The 15,536-nt window shown below is 53.9% G+C and overlaps 4 protein-coding genes across 4 annotated transcripts; 2 read left to right on the plus strand and 2 right to left on the minus strand.

Moving 5' to 3' along the window:
* The first annotated feature begins 2,819 nt into the window (after nucleotides 1-2,819).
* Nucleotides 2,820-5,507, plus strand: vosA. The gene is made up of 10 exons (XM_025695647.1): nucleotides 2,820-3,207; nucleotides 3,309-3,376; nucleotides 3,449-3,518; nucleotides 3,591-3,736; nucleotides 3,805-3,889; nucleotides 4,002-4,048; nucleotides 4,108-4,216; nucleotides 4,286-4,616; nucleotides 4,727-4,849; nucleotides 4,917-5,507. The coding sequence occupies exons 1-10, from the start codon at nucleotides 3,158-3,160 to the stop codon at nucleotides 5,193-5,195; spliced, it is 1,308 nt and encodes a 435-aa protein (XP_025548861.1). The 5' UTR covers nucleotides 2,820-3,157; the 3' UTR covers nucleotides 5,196-5,507.
* Nucleotides 5,508-5,899: 392 nt separating this feature from the next.
* On the plus strand, nucleotides 5,900-8,974 carry BO97DRAFT_445217 (uncharacterized protein; the record flags this gene model as incomplete). The annotated part of the gene is made up of 2 exons (XM_025698522.1): nucleotides 5,900-6,052; nucleotides 6,146-8,974. The coding sequence occupies 2 exons, from the start codon at nucleotides 5,900-5,902 to the stop codon at nucleotides 8,972-8,974; spliced, it is 2,982 nt and encodes a 993-aa protein (XP_025548862.1).
* Nucleotides 8,975-9,068: 94 nt separating this feature from the next.
* Nucleotides 9,069-10,400, minus strand: BO97DRAFT_395672 (ribosylnicotinamide kinase). Its single transcript, XM_025694042.1, has 3 exons — nucleotides 10,113-10,400; nucleotides 9,785-9,998; nucleotides 9,069-9,724 (listed from the first exon to the last, which is right to left on the minus strand). The coding sequence occupies exons 1-3, from the start codon at nucleotides 10,364-10,366 to the stop codon at nucleotides 9,083-9,085; spliced, it is 1,110 nt and encodes a 369-aa protein (XP_025548863.1). The 5' UTR covers nucleotides 10,367-10,400; the 3' UTR covers nucleotides 9,069-9,082.
* A 235-nt stretch (nucleotides 10,401-10,635) lies between these two features.
* On the minus strand, nucleotides 10,636-14,951 carry BO97DRAFT_445219 (DEAD/DEAH box helicase). Its single transcript, XM_025698523.1, has 3 exons — nucleotides 14,651-14,951; nucleotides 13,504-14,545; nucleotides 10,636-13,429 (listed from the first exon to the last, which is right to left on the minus strand). Exons 1-3 carry the CDS (start codon nucleotides 14,711-14,713, stop codon nucleotides 10,689-10,691), a joined length of 3,846 nt encoding a protein of 1,281 aa, XP_025548864.1. The 5' UTR covers nucleotides 14,714-14,951; the 3' UTR covers nucleotides 10,636-10,688.
* Nucleotides 14,952-15,536: the final 585 nt, after the last annotated feature.

A 15,536-nucleotide genomic window follows, 5' to 3' on the forward strand; every position in this document is an offset into this window, starting at 1 on the left:
AAGGGAAGACCGAACGGCAGGGGATCGCACCTCGTGACACCGACTCGGGTTGTCGTCGCCCACCAGATCAGAGGACCTGCGAGTTTTGCGACCTTGCGACCTTGCGACCGAATCAAGACTCGCACCGCACCTCGAGGGCGTGCGCCGCAAGGACGAGTGAGAAGTGTGGGTGGGCATCAGCTCCTGATCGAAACGAAGTCAATTTTAAGGCCTTCTCCTCGCGCCAAACAAAGGGTTCGCCGGTTAGCTACGAGTGGGCCTGTCAGGGCCCCGGACCCCCTCGCTCTGCCCGTCTGCTCGCCCTTGGATCCTTCTTTGTTAAGAACACGGATCCCGGTGGATGACATAAGAAGAATCCGCTCAACTCAAGGTTCGTGTCCTTGTGACAGTGAGGATGATTGTTGATACGAATTCCTTTGTGTGATCTACCCTGACCACGCTGATTCTTTGTCCGATCAGGAAAAGGCCGTGAGGGCTTAGCGATTGAGTCCGACACACCGAATCCCCTCAGCGCGCTCGTGGGGGTGTGAAGGGTGCGCGCGCGTGTGTGTCTTTGCTATCTACAGATGACCTTTCTCCGCTATCGATTACGGCGATAACGATCCAATCAATACATAGTTAGGGGAAGAAGGGCCGCGGACTGGAATGCTTAGACGCGCGCACCGACCAGCATCGAGCAGTTTGTCGGCGCCAATTCCAGAGTCGGAGACCCTGCGTGTGGCGCCTAGATACGGGTCCTCATCACCTGCATAGCCGGCTCCATCTCCGCGTGCACGAGGCCAAACCTTTTGTGCCTGTGGGCTGGGGTTCGAGCTCGGGGAAGCGAGTGGTGGTTTGCCGCAGACGCGGTGGATTTCATGCTTAGCTCGAACAGTCCGTTGTCAGTCGGTCTGGCCTAGACGAAGTTGACTTTGGGGCGTCTGTTGGATCTGACGTTGGGCTGCGCCCCTCCTGCAGCACACTTGCGTCGGAACTTGCCAATGTGCGCATCATCTCCATGTCGCTGCGGTTCCTGTCGGATCGTCAAGACTGATACACACCTTAGCCCGCTTGCCTAACCGTGGTCGTCTAACCTGCGACTGGGAACGACATCCATTATTTGACGACCGAAGAGTGGCCGGTTGTTGCTCTATTCGTCTGGTACTGCTCCACTGGGCCATTTGTCTGGTTCAGCTGGCGCTGACCGTTTCCTCTTTTTTTTTTTTTTTCTCTCTTCTCTTTTTTTCTTTGGTCGTTCCAGTAAAATTTCATCCTAGGCTTACCTCTTTTTATCCTTACCCATCTAATTTCCTGACACACTTACCCTCAATTTTTATTTTTTTGAAGGGAAGCATTTTATTTGTGCGTCAGAAGACAGTCAGAGGCGACTCGGGTTGACCCATCATTCAGCTACAGTCTGATCGCTGGGCGGTGTTTCGATTCCGCCACACTTACTCCTCTCTTGTCTAGGTAGCTGTTCTCGCTTCCTATTGCTGCATTTCGATCTATTTTTGACTTTGGCCAAAAAATTTCTAAAAGGACGTGCGGGGAGCCACAGTGACTTAGTGCTGAGTTCGTCTTTGACCGAGCGTGGGTTTGTCTGTGTGTCGGTTGTTTGTGTGTGTGTGTGTGTGTGTGTGTGGTGGTCTTTGAACCGGGTCGATCGGATTTTCTATTATTCACACCAAAATATTCCCTTATTATTATTCGATTTGGGAAGTCATCTAGACCTGGTGTGGGTTGGATGAACCAGATATTGCTCGGTCGCGACAGTCTGATTTGATTTCGGGCGAAATTTCTTGGGGGAGAAAGCTTTCTTTGGAAGAGAGCAGACGAGCAGACGAGCAGTTGCGACGAAATTCGACATTTCGTCATCGGTGAAGGAATCACTCTGTCAGTTCGGAAAAGAAATTCGGTTTAGAAAGAAAGGTCAAGAGAGGGAGAAAAAGGAAAAAGAAAAAGCAAAAAAGGCAACCTGAAAGAAGAAAAGAATAAGAGGAAGTCGAAAAGAAACAGACCGGAAGAACGACTCCAGAAGCAATTTACTACCTCAGCTATCGACATCATCACCCGAAAGAAGAAGAAGAAGACGAAGAAGAAGAAGCTCGGACAGACCAACAGTGCAAACAATCAACTCCATCAGTGATTGTTCATCACAGATCTCCAGGCCCAGGGCTTAGCTGCTGCTACTACCACTACAATTACCAACAAAAGTACAGCCAGTTGCAGCTTGGGGTGCATTCTTCTGCTGCTTCTTTTTCTTCCTGCACAGTTAAGGTTTGTCTGGAACCGTGCTCGGCTGGCTCTTGCCGCTTGCATTCTGACGACACCATCCATCTTTTTCCTTCCCTCGGCGCCGTTTTCGTAACCACCAAAACCCAAGTCAAAGTCATCCATCCACTTTCCCACCCTTTCCAACCACTCCTCCCCTCCCAAAAGAGTCGCTCACTCGATTACTACTACTGCTGCTGCTACTACTACTACTACTACTACTACTACCACTACCAACTGCATTCAAACGGTCCCTACCCATTACCAACCAACCAACCATTCATCCCTCCATCCACACCACCACCAAACCCCCAACTCTAAACTCACTACCGCTACCACTATCACTTAAACCCGAAAGCTGTTCCCAATCCCGCAACTGGCAGCTTGAACTACCAGAAATTCCCACCTGTCTCCACTCCGGTACTTGGGTCCCAAAGGTCAAGGACAGCTCTTGTTCAGCTGCAACGGGCTTAAACTCATTGGCCTTGCCCTTACTAACTACAATTCTCACTATTCCTCATCCTATCAGCCATACACTGTTTGGTCCCATCCTTTAACCAACTTCGATTCCCACCCCCCCCCCCCTCCCCTCTTCAAACCACACTCTTCCACACAACCCCACCACACCTGGGAAAGTGAGGGTGTCATTCTTTTAATTCTGGTGCTTCTGGTGAACCACATCTTGTACCGCAGCCAGGTTCCAGAGTGAAAGGCCCGGCCTGTCCGTTTTTTCTTTGCTGTAAAACCACCGGTTCATCGCCTGTCTCTTCATCCATCATATCAAACTGTTCCCCTGAGTATCCTGCTGTCATTCAGACGTGGTTCACTACGCGTTTCCTGACGGATATCCGACTTGGATCCCTTGGCTCCCTTCTATTCGGTGCTATCTCCCCAGAAGCTCGCCTTGATGAGTGCGTCGACGTTTTCGGACGCTTCCCTGGCCCGCGACTCTCAGAGGTTTGTACTGCCGCTCCCCGCAGCTCTTGATCATCTCAAAGCTGGCCGCTCAACTCTTACTCTGTGCTCCAGGGCTTCTCGCTGACGATGATCACCTCCAGCTCGGACTTTGACTTGATCGTTCGCCAGCAGCCCACCCGGGCGCGCGTGGCTGGTGGGAAGGAAAAAGGTACGTTGCAGCCAGGAAACTTGGTCCCATGGACGAGCAGCTATTAACTTGAGGATCGCGTTGCCTGAACAGAACGCAAGCCAGTTGATCCGCCTCCAATCGTGCAGATTCGTGTCAGAGAAGAGGGGACGTATCTCGCGCAGTAGGTGACCGACCTTCGAGCCCTCCAGCCCTTGTGCCCTCGACTGTCGCCCCTGCTAACAGGCCCCAATAGGCACTACCTCCAGAGTCCCTATTATTTTATGTGCTGCAGTCTCTACGATGCTTCGGAAGATAATCCAGTTCCCGTGGCACCATCCACTGCACTAACTGGTACCCTGGTTTCCTCGCTTCACCGGTTGAAGGACGTGGACAATAGCGGTAAGAGGGGCTCGGCAGCTTGGGGAAAACAGGTGCCGCTTACTGACGAGGCTTTTTTCTTTTTCTAGATGGGGGATTCTTCGTGTGGGGAGATTTGTCTGTGAAGATTGAGGGTGACTTCCGACTCAAGTTTACTCTGTTCGAAATGCGCAAGTAAGGCTGCTCCGGTGATCGTGGTTGCAAAGTCCGAGGGCCTCGCAGGCCCTTATATGGAGAACAAGAAAGAGGATGGGGTGGGGAGCTGGTTGCTAACTTCAGGCTGCAGGGACATTGTGACCTACTTAAAATCCATCATCACGGAACGTTTCACGGGTAAGCGCGCGCGCCGTTACAGGATCTTATTGCGTGACCTAGAATCTAATCGGATGCAGTTTTTCCTCCCAAGAGCTTCCCGGGAATGGGAGAGTCAACGTTTCTGTCTCGATCGTTTGCAGACCAGGGAGTCAAGTTGAGAATTCGAAAAGAACCGCGGACGCTCATGTGAGTGGACCACAGGGACCGCACTAATATCCAGGAAATCACTGGCGGTCCAGCTGACTCGTGACATAGAAAGCGGCCACCACCTCGACCAGAGGACTATCCTCAGCCGATTCCACGTTCTCCAGATCGATCGTCGATCCAAATGTCTGGCAATGCATTCAGCGGGTACCCGCAAACAGCAAGCAGGGACTATGCGTCATACTACGGAGCAGCACATCCAACCAAGCGAGCACGAATGTCGTCAATTGACATGGGCACTAGAGGCGTCTACGATGCAGATGGCCGACTTCGCCAGGTGGATGCGTACCCGCAGACAGCAATATACAACCAAGCTGGGGGCTATCCGGCTTCTATGATGCAGGGCTATCCTACGGGGCATACAGGGGTTCCGGACTACACGGTTTGTCAACCTCCTCCTCCTTTCTACGGTCACCTCGTCGCTTTCAAGGCTGCAAACGTGCCCCATTTGAGGACGGTGACTAATACTCACTTAAGCTGACTCCGGAACAGATGAGCTACGGAATTCCAGCGTCCGCTCAGGTGCCCCAGATGCAGGATCCAAGCGTCCACGGTCGATCCAGCCAGCAGGCAACAATGCAGACTCTTGGGATAGTAAATCAGCCTGGCACTCCGGTACGGACCTTCTCCCCGCCGTTCACCGATCCGGTATAAGAAGCTAAGGACAAACCATTTTGGGTAGACAGCGGATGCAACGGGAGCAATGATGCCTCAAGGTTATCCTCGAACCCAGCAGTATCAGACCAGCTCGACGATCCTCCCTCCTCTGCAGCGGAATCGCAACTTTCCCCAAGGAACCAATGGGGCGACGGCTCGAGGCTACTTTGATCAATCATCTCAAGCGGCTACACCCATCCTACCGTCGCAGCCCATGGGTACAAATGAAGCAGATCGATACGGTTCTGCGCCTGGCCAGGCCACTTTCGACCATCCCGGCTCAGCGAATGGGACCCCCCGATGAGCGAATTAACGTCCAGATGTATGTGTTCTGATATTGACGGTTTGCTTTACTTTCTGCTTTGCTGTTCATTGCTTGTTCTGGGTTTCTTGGATAGACATCCGGTCGGTGTTACTTCATGGGAACTGAAATCGGCGGCTCTGGGGGATACATGGCGCCTGGGGAATTAAAATGGGTCACCAGGGACTTGATTGCTACGTCTCTTGCTTTTTCCCTCCTCTTGGCTCCGGGGTCACGGTTGCAAGGGAGGGGCTTACTGACTTCGCTGTATATATTATTATTTTGGACCTGGTTGCGATATGACCTGAGGCGGGCAGCTAATCGTTTTATTCGCTGCGTGCTCCTTGGTCATGGAATGAAAATCAGGCAGTTCAGCACTATCACAGATGCGAGCTTCTATTGCAAGGTAAATTGAAATTCATAGTTTTGTTGGGAGGTCTGGATGGGAAAATACAGGTAAGGCCAGCTGCCAGCCTGGAGCCTGGAGCTCGGTGAGTATTTCCGTTTTAGGCAGGACTGCAACTTACCGTGGACCGTTGATCAAACAACCGGCCATCTCGACTTATTCAATGACTTCCAGACCTGCCAGTGCCTCTCCTCCCCTCCCTTCCCCCCTTCGTCTCTTCCTTTCTTCACGCGTCCTTTGTCGCCTTTCTCCTTCATCACCGGCTTTTGTCCCCTGCCACCATTTGTCTGATTCTTCTGCCATGGACGGCCCTCACCTTGGAAGCATGGCTTCACATCACGACAATATACAGCCAGTCCTGCCTCGGCGTCTGCCAGAGATCTACGATCTGGAAATTCACAATACCTGGACTGGCAACCTCGAAGACCCAGTCGCCGTAAAAATATCCATGGAGGTAAGCAGGCCTCTCTCATAGCGTCTCCTGGACGTGGTTGTTGCCTTGGGAAGTATGCCACTAAGTAAGTTAACCAACAACTTGTGCGTCCAGGTACTGTGTCACCCAAACACATTAGTTCCGCTTCTGAACACAAATTTTCCGGGCATCTCCCTCCAGACAACATCGGTGTCCCGCGTTCATTCTGACCATTTTGGAACGAGTGACCAGTCTAGAGATGACGGCCGCTCTCCGAGTCCCCTGTCTGCACACTCATTTTCAGTGGCTGGTGTCACAGAGATTAGAGAGGAGCTGAGCTTCGATGCGGAGAAGTCGTCCGCTTTAGATGAGGGGCATGTGGCCAGCGAGATTAAGGCTTTCCATAATGTTGAATCCCCTGGCAACCGGTTTATGGAAGAGAATGCCCGTTCTGATTCAACAAGCCCTCAATCTGAAAGACCCAAAGTCACACGTCTAAGAACCACAAGCCTTCAAACGACATTCCGTCGAGATATGACTCCCATCACCACCCCCACCAAACCTCCTCCCGTACATCTCAACCTGGCTCGATCTGAGAGCGGGAATACCTCTCAGAATCTAGGCAAACGAAGCGCCGCAGTTGCTTGTCTTCCCAGTTCCGCGTCTGACACGGAAAGTGAGACGGAGGAGGACAAGAAAACAGTAGCGTGTCAGAACATGTCGCACAGTGCCGTCTCTATCGGTTCTGCTCTCAGAGATAAGAATCTAGCAAGAAGCCCACGTGCTAATAGGATGCAGAGGTCTAGAAGCAGTGTCTCCGGAACCCTTTGTTCGAGTCATTCTAGTCGGGGTCCTAAGGCCGCACCCATGTCTAGAGAAACACTCGATCAGGCGCTCTCAGACACAGCGTCTGATATTGACTTCTGTTCCGCGAGTTACATAGAAATTGCGGGAAATGACTTTTCGAGCACTACGGCCACTCTTGTCTACCCCGAAGACGCAGATACCAGTACTGTATCCCCTACGGTTGAAATGGAACACGAAAATGACTCAAACTTCACGGTAAAAGACATGGCAATCTTGGAAGATTCCCTCTCGGAGAAAGAGTCCTGGAGGCATCGCAGAGGCCACGTTGATGGTTACTCTACGCCTACCCAACCAGGCCGGGAGCATACGGGCAGCCGTAAAATTCCGACGTCGCCCTTAAACGAGAAGCAGCAGTTCCCGATTAATTGCACAAATGGAGCTTCTCCTCACATACCAACGAAGTCGCCCAAAGACGAGAAGCAGCCATTACGCTTCGGTGGCACGGATGGAGCTGCTGACACTGAATCAGTAAACGATTCTCTAGACAGTAGTGAAACACCCGCACCCAGATCACCATCAATTCCACTCTTGGACCCCAAGCATGACGGTATGACCGCGGAAACTCGAAGCCCTGACACGTCCCGGACCTTGACCCAGCCCGGATCAACAGAGCAATGCCTCTCCGAAAGCCCAACTGAGGATTTCACCAACAACCCTGAAGAGCGACCTGAAAATTCCCAACCGGAGATATTCAGCGAACCAGAGCTGACAGTTTCCAATGGCATAGTGTATATCAAAAGTCCCCCTAATATAACACCGGTACCATACAAGGTGGTTCTTGCTACGGACATCAATCTTCAGAAAGGGGTACCCAGTGGCTGGAGCCGTTTAACCATCCCCGGATTGCCTAGGTTGAAAAAGGATGACATTGGGGTCTTTCTCTTCCAAACACCGCCAAACCACGGCCTCGAATTCCGAACCGCAAACCTCGAAGGGAACAAATGGTCGGGGGATTGCTTTATGGCCGGGTTTGCCTATTGTGGAGACCTTGTGATCGACCTTCATCGGTGCAACAAAGGTTTCTACGGAATCGTCAAGGACTTTACTGTGGAACAAGAGATCAAGGCAGACATCATACGCCTTCCTGATGCCGCAGACAGCGCTCATGGTCATCCGACAGATGTCTGTGTCCAGTATCAGGCATTTTGTTCAGTCAAGCTCCCTAACCGTAGCTTCTTCGCCGAGAAATGCTGTGTTATGCTGCTAGTTGATGGCGGCCCAGAGGGTTTCTTCCGGAGCGAGCTGGATATCCAGGAGACGGGGCTACAGGTGATTCAGATCGAACCGGAACAGGACACACCTTTGGGTATTTCTACCCTACAGATCATTTGCAACCCAAAGGACTACGAGATGTTCTGTATAAGCTGGACAGTCAAGTTTTCGCGCGACAAGGCAATCAGCTGGCTTCCCAGGGTTTATCCGGGGCCATCTGGTTCGAACGATCGGGCTAAGCACTATCTCAGATACACTCACTTGGAGCGGGATATTGGGATCCCTGCCACGAATGCGGTCAGCTACGCGCCTGAAGGCTCTCCCACTGAGACAACATCTGAAGTCGCTTCATCAAACAAGACAGGAGACTTGGTGAGCATCGATGAAGAGACCATTATTCAATGCGACGAAGACGCAATCGTTGGCCACGGCCAGAGATGCGCGAGCCTCGCTAAGAGGGTTATTGTGGGGATGTGTTGTGCTGGGTTTGCCATGCTTGCAATTGTCTGGCTTGGCGATAAATACGCCAACGCTTGCAGTCGTTCCCTTCGAGACATTTCGCAACCTCTTGTCCCGAAGAAAGGAGCTATGAACGTTAGCACTGAGGTGAGCCAATTCGCTGACGACGAAACCCACTTCGAATCGGGGCTGCAGCTCAACCAGACTGAGCCAATTGAATGGAAGGCTGTCTTGTCAAAGGAACCAAGTGAGCAGGAGACTTTTGACGTGCAGGTCGAATTGGAGGAAGCGAAATTTGAGGCGGAAACCGCGAAGGAAGAAGAGCAGCAGTCATTCCATCCGGTCACAGCCCTTGCGTTCCGAGAACGGATGGATAACTGGCTTGGATGGCGTGGACCGTTTGATCCAGCTGGGGACCGAGTGTGAGGGGTTTGTATCGAAATTGCGAGGAGCAGAAACCGTTTAAAGCGGACACTTCTATGTCTCTAGTCTAGGTAGAATGCTTACAATGCTAAGACGAGGTCTACATGTGATTTAGGCGACTTCTTCCAGAAGCTTCAACACTTCCTCCACGGCCCATTTCAGGATTTTCGACATGGGTTCGCTACCCCGACCAGGAGCGACAGTGACCCCGGCATCCATCCGCACACGAGTCGCTTGGCCTGCCAGTCTGACCAGCTCGTGCGGGTCGGTCTCCATCAACAAGCGATCATCATCCTCACTCTCATCCTCAGGCAGCAGCAACCACGCGTGATCCTTGACGTAGTTGGGCCACACGATATCATCGACATACCCAGGGGGATCAGTCCAGAAATTCTGCGGCGGGCGATCATCCTCAGCCTCCAGATCGATTTCTGTCTGATTATCCTCCTCCTCCTCCTCCTCCTCCTCCTTTTCCCCATTCTCTCCCTCCCCTTGAGTGTTCCCCTGAGGCACCGGCGCCGCCCCAATAGTAACATACCCACTCCTCCTCTCCCGCCGCGCCTTTACCATCTCATACGCCGCCGGCAAAAACAACCTTCCATCAAACCGCTCATGTACCTCCCTCAGCGGATGCCCCGCTGACTCCGCTGATCCCCCCGGCGGCGGCGCAAACAGGAGAAACCCCTCCACGAACGCGATCGTCGTCCCAGTCCCTGTCTTTGTGCCACTGCTGCAAGTCGCATTACCTACTTCCTCCTCCACCCTCCCATTATAATAATCATCCCCCAGTAAAGAAAGTACCCGTCCCCGAACCGCACGCCGTAACTCCCCCACCAAATGCCCCGGTACCCCCGCGTCCGCATCCCCCATCACCTCGTTCTGGTCTTCCTTTGAGTGCAGCCGCGGCGGGAGGTGGCCCTGGGCCTTGATGTAATGCAGCGATGCGGAGAGGAGGCCGAGGTCCAGCGCGGAGGCGGTGTCCCAGTTTTGGAGGGTGGTGCCGTTTTCTAGGGTTATTGTGGGGATTCTTTTTTCGTTGCGTATTAGTGATTTAGTTATTAGTTGTTTTCTGCGCCGCTGGGAGTTGGGGGGCGGGAGAAGGCTGGGTGAAGTTGTGGGTTTGGGAAAAGGGGGGACGTACTTATCATCAGGATGGTAGAAGTCATCTTCGTGAACGAGGAACGATCTAAGTGCTGGTGCTGGTGCTTGTGCTTGTGCCTGTGCTTCCTCTGTCACAGAGGGCAGGTCATCGAGATGCCCGAAGATACGTTGGAGGAGGCGCGCGAGCGTGGTTTTGCCGCTGCTTGAGGGGCCGGAGATGCCGATTATTATGGTTTTGCTTCTTGTTTCGGGGGTTACCGGTGCCGGTGCCGGTGCGGTGCGCTTTATATCCATCTTGCTGCTTCTCTTCTTCTTGTGTGGATTGGGGGGGTGGTGAGGGACTAAAGGATCGGGAGGAGGGTGAATGAGGGGGTTTCGGAAGGGTTGTCGCGGAGATACAACCTAGCTAGCTGTGTTAAACTGTAACTGTATGTGATCGTGGTGGGGCTCGCGTGGTGGGTTCTTATCTTATCGCTCGTTTTTGCTTGAAGTCTACGAGCTGGAATGTGCACTTTTTTAGCAGTTTAAGCTACATACATAACTAATACTGTACATACATAACTGTGGTATACATCTTGAATGAATCTTCCCCAATTCCTTTCCTATACAGCTTGCTTCACGTAGGTCCGAGGATCGACACTGACTTCTTACCTGACCTCTTCCTCCCGCTATCAGGGCTGCCGCGGCGACTATTCGCTGGCTCACCTACACCTACACCTGACGTCGGCCGCGGAGACTTCGAGCTCCGCGGAGGCGTCATGAGAATCCCCTGGGACGACATGAACCCCACGCTAGGGGCCGCCGTGCGCCGCCGTTTGGGAGTGACGAGGTCCGGTCCGGAGGAGTTGCTCTCGCTGAGGCGCACCGGGACGAGACGCGTGCGTTTCCTCTTGGGCGGTGCCGGCGGGGTTCTGGGGGCAGAAGAGGAAGACGCCATCTCGACACTGGCGACGTCTTCGTCGTCGGCGATTGCAAGCTTGTGTCGATCGAAGAAGCCCGCGGGCCGCTGCAGATATGCGAGCCGCGAACACGTCTCGTTCTCCGGCATCGGAATGAAGCGCTCGTTCTGGATGATCGAGCTCATGGTGCTGTCGTCCAGTAGGTCGCGCTCGGCGTGCTGGATCTCACTATCCGTCATCGCCCTGCGCCGGCGCAGCATCTTGTCTTCCAGCGTGTCCTTTAGGACGAGCGTCTCGACGAAGACAGGGCGCGTCTGGCCGATTCGGTGCGCTCGCTTGATGGCCTGGCTCTCGATGTTGGGTTGCCAGATGGGGTTGACGATGTAGACGCGCGAGGCGTTGGCGATGTGCAGCCCGTGCGACGCCTGGCGGAGGTCCATCAGCAGAACGCGCACCTCCTCGGACTCCCGGAAGAGGGTTAGGTATTGCGCTCGGGTGTCGGGTTTGAGGGTCTGCGCGTAGATCCGGAAATCAATTCCGAGGAGTTCAATCCCCTCCGCGATCCAGTATGCCGTGTTGGGATTCTCGTAGAACACGATGATCTTCTCGTCCTTGTGGTAGGCCGAGATCTGGTCCAGGAGGTACGTCAGTTTGGCCGACGCCGTGGCGACGAGCTTTGTTTGCGCGAGCGGTGACTCGGGCGACAAGGTCTTGACCAGGCCCTTGCTGTAGGTCTTCTTCGGGGATTTGCTCTTGATCGGCTTGTCCGGCGTGGTCTTTTTCACTTCAAAATTGTCACCCTCGTTGCCGACGAGGGTAAGCTCGCGACGCGCGCGGATGCCCGCGCCAGCGAGCCCGTCGGCTGGGTCGGGCATGTTCAGTTGTTTGGTGACGAAGCGCTGTGCGTGATGGGCCTGCGTGATGCCAAGTAGCAGGGGCTCAGCCTCTGTGCTTGATTTATCGAGAGCCCACATGCTTCGAGCATGGGAAGGGAAATCCTCGAGATAGACTCCGAGCTCATGCATCTGCTTGAATGCATGCCAGCTGCTACAGGTTTGCGCTTGTCCAGCAATTTGAATGCCCTCTTCGATTAGACTAATATCGTCTTCTGCCATGCTGTCTCTATTCTTTTCCAGATACTTCGAAGCATTTTCAATCGTGCTTGAGAGGTCGCCATCTGAACCGGCCCACCAAAACCCCGCCTGGCGAAGGTTGCTGATCAACAGACTGAGGTGCTTCCGATTGCGAGGGTGGAACATGTAGTCTTGATCCTTGCGCTCCGAGGTGATCGCGTTGACTGCCAGTATGAAGATGAAGTAATTGAGACTCATCCTATCGTAGAATGTAGGCTCCAGGTGCACGACTCGGTTGAAAAGTCTCGGGAGGGTGATCTCATTGTGAATAACATCCAATCGGTGACGGACGACGAGACTCTGCAGAGTCGCCCGAAGTGATGGGGCTTTTCGCCGCCTGTTGTTAGAGCCTACAGGCGTCATGTATGTCACCCAATTAGCCTGGTCGTCAGTCCGATTCCGAGAGTTGGACCAGGGTTTCAGCTCCAGAAAATCGATCACAATCCGCCGCAGTTTATCCATGTCCTTGAGCTCACTGTCCCAGGCATTGCCGGTCTTCTTTCGGCCTTTCAGCACAGCTGTCGTAGCCTCAGTCAAATCGGTGTCGCTGGTGTGAGTTTCCTGCGAAGCCAGGCTGACCTCCACTCCATACAGTCCGCTGGACGGGGTTCCGGACACAATCCACCGCCGCTCGATGTGTAGCTGCCTGAGGATGTGAGCCATGTTCGACCGATGTGCACTACCGGCCGCATTGTGGCCTTCATCGACGATGATCCGCAGCCAATAGATCCTGGTCAAAGGTGACGTAGGGGGTTCAGAAAGGTGACGAGTCAAATGGGCCGGTTCGCCCGCCTCCTTCTCAAAGCGGACTTTGGAGAACAAGAGGATATCATATTGCAACAGCTCATCCGGGGAGGGAATCTGGTCACTATTGTTCCGCAGGGTAAGCACCTTGAGACCCTGGGTGTGTGTTTCGATTTCCTTTTGCCAATGGTTGACCAGGTTCGGGGGAGCGACGATCAAGGTACCGGAAGAGAGGCGCACCTTCTGAGGCGAAGGCCTTGGGTACGGCACGCCGCTGCGCCCTCCATGTCTGGCTGGGGGTGGAGGTATAGTATATGCGCCGCGATTCCTCTCACAGGCTTCCACACACCTGATATACGAGGTACCGTAATGGCCCAATTCGTCGAAATGGCTCTTCCACGGCAGCGAGAACCGGCCTGCTGCCGCGGCAGCCATCTCGACCAAGCTTCCAGTTGAATTTCGAACCGGGTTGCCCAGCTCCTGATACTCCAATGGAATCTCTGGGAAATGCCCGCGTGTTGCCAAGATCACAGCAAGACTGATCAGCGTCTTGCCACAGCCCATAGTCTCGGCCAAAATCCCTAGCAAAGAGAGCGCGTCAGCGGGGGCTACTATCAGCGACGCACCATGGAAAACAAAAAAAGCTCTAATATACCTCCACAAGCTTCCGAATACATCCTCTTCTCCCGCAAAATCCGGCCCTCCTCCTTATCATAGTAGTATTCCTGACCCGTCGGGCTCGTACGAGCCTCCAGCCGCGGATCCAGCATCTGCGCCGGCTGAGCCTCGCGCTGGACCATCGTGGCCGCCGAACGACGCTGATAAGGATACAACGGCGTCTTGAGCCCCAGCACGCCCGAATAATCCGGCCCGGAGTCCTCGCACTCCACGCCGAGCGGGGGCGGCGACGCCGCCACCACGGTAAGCAACTGCTCCATCGCCCTCCTCGCATACGGATTCTTCATCACATCCGCCCGCGGCGCCGGATCCTGCAGGGTGTTGAAAATGTACCAAAGAGACTCCTCCTCGCGCTCGTTCTCCCCACCGGACCCGCCACCTTTCGTGGTCGGACCACAAGTACTCCAATCCGCAACAAACTCACCCATCCACGCCTCATCGGAGCGATCAACCCTCTCCATAACGACCTTAAGCGCCCGGCGCAACGTCCCATTCGACCGCGGAATAACCTTACGCCCGACATCGTCCGGCAGGACATAGACGCGCACCCCGCACCACGACGCATGTTCCTCCTGGTATGTGAAACTGATCGTGCGTATCCACTGATGGCTCTCGAGATTAATGACCTCGGAGGCCGGGTACCCGTCCGCTCCTACCGCCGGCGCCGGCGCCGCTGCCACCTCATCAGCACCACCATAGATGAGATTCGGCTTCCGCAGCACCCCAACACCGATGTACGAGTCAAGCGCGAGATCCGCGTCCTGGTGCAACACCCCCGAGGCGACGACAGGCGTGTCGATCGCCGCGATGCTTCGCGGAGCAGGACATTCGGACCGCGGCGTGGCGGGGGTTGGGGTCGATGCTGGCGAGTCGACGGATGATTCGAGACTTGGGTACAGGAGCTCCTCGGTGGCGGATAGGGCTTCACCTTGGTCGTTGGCGTGGTCGATGGCCATGCTGTCGTATTCCATGCCTAATGGGGAGGATGAGGTCGGTAAGGACTGCATGGTGAGATTTTTCTTTGGGAGAGAACGGTAGTAAGCAACGCACGGGGCGAAGAAGAGATGAGTCGGATCGATGGAATCTGTCGATGCCATCTAGTTGGGATAAAAATCCGGACATACCTGGACATGGGTATGAGTGACAGGCGCAGAGGTCACATTCACTCTTTCAGAGACCGTCAACATGTTAACTCAATCAATTGTTCGTCCGCCTTGGTAGTGGTTGTAAGCTGGAAAAGTCGACGGACTGACTGTTTGTCCCCGGAGACGAGTCACTGATCGCCTGCTGCACACCAGTCATTCAGTGGTGAGGTGATGGCAGCTATCATCAGGAGTAACACCCGGTAATCCTGCGGTGTTATACGAAGGAGAGGCGTGGTGAAGAGAGAAGATAAGCGCGCGCACCAGCCCCCCCTGCATGAGGCTGTATCTGGGGTTCTCGATAGTGCCAGTGCCAGCCCGCATTGATCGGAGGTCCCGTCGCGAGGTGGAGGATCTGCCGATAAGCATCGCGATCGGGTGCTGGTGATTGGGTCGCATGGCTCACCGCTTTGCTCCATTGCCGGATAAGGTTATATTACTCGCGCCAGGCATGGGGCATGATTGCCTGAGGCAGCATACCGGTCTCAGGTTAGTACGGCCCGTAGGGATGGAGCTTCCCGATTGTGTTACGCTACAGATTTCACATCTCAAGTGATTCAGATCGACTCCTAGTCGCTGCTATAATGTGGTCTTCATGGGTCAAGATGAAATCGAACAATGCTTGGTGTGATGATGTCATATTTTTGGGCAGACTACATACATGAGCTCATAACCACGAGAATATATATTATCCAAATATCCTCCCTCGATTAACAGAAACAACCTCCCAGCCCGAAAAAAAAACGCCGTGTAACCCTCTCAAGACAAATATATATCGAAAGCACATCACAGCCCTATATGATTCTTGGTGTCGCAATGCTGAAAAGAACACCGGTAACGCCAGAAGCGGGGGGGGGGGGGGGGGGGG

The sequence above is a fragment of the Aspergillus homomorphus genome (assembly GCF_003184865.1).
Source record: "Aspergillus homomorphus CBS 101889 unplaced genomic scaffold BO97scaffold_35, whole genome shotgun sequence".
Taxonomy (NCBI): domain Eukaryota; kingdom Fungi; phylum Ascomycota; class Eurotiomycetes; order Eurotiales; family Aspergillaceae; genus Aspergillus; species Aspergillus homomorphus.

Coding starts and splice junctions, on each gene's coding strand:
- vosA (XM_025695647.1), top strand. CDS start 3,158: ATGAGTGCGTCGACGTTTTCGGACGCTTCCCTGGCCCGCGACTCTCAG. Junction 4,049..4,107: donor CATCACGGAACGTTTCACGG/GTAAGCGCGCGC, acceptor AATCGGATGCAG/TTTTTCCTCCCAAGAGCTTC. Junction 4,217..4,285: donor AAAGAACCGCGGACGCTCAT/GTGAGTGGACCA, acceptor CTCGTGACATAG/AAAGCGGCCACCACCTCGAC.
- BO97DRAFT_395672 (XM_025694042.1), bottom strand. CDS start 10,366: ATGGATATAAAGCGCACCGCACCGGCACCGGCACCGGTAACCCCCGAA. Junction 9,999..10,112: donor TTCTACCATCCTGATGATAA/GTACGTCCCCCC, acceptor CAACGAAAAAAG/AATCCCCACAATAACCCTAG. Junction 9,725..9,784: donor TGGGGGAGTTACGGCGTGCG/GTTCGGGGACGG, acceptor AGGGTGGAGGAG/GAAGTAGGTAATGCGACTTG.
- BO97DRAFT_445219 (XM_025698523.1), bottom strand. CDS start 14,713: ATGTTGACGGTCTCTGAAAGAGTGAATGTGACCTCTGCGCCTGTCACT. Junction 14,546..14,650: donor TCACTCATACCCATGTCCAG/GTATGTCCGGAT, acceptor TCTCTCCCAAAG/AAAAATCTCACCATGCAGTC. Junction 13,430..13,503: donor GTATTCGGAAGCTTGTGGAG/GTATATTAGAGC, acceptor TCTCTTTGCTAG/GGATTTTGGCCGAGACTATG.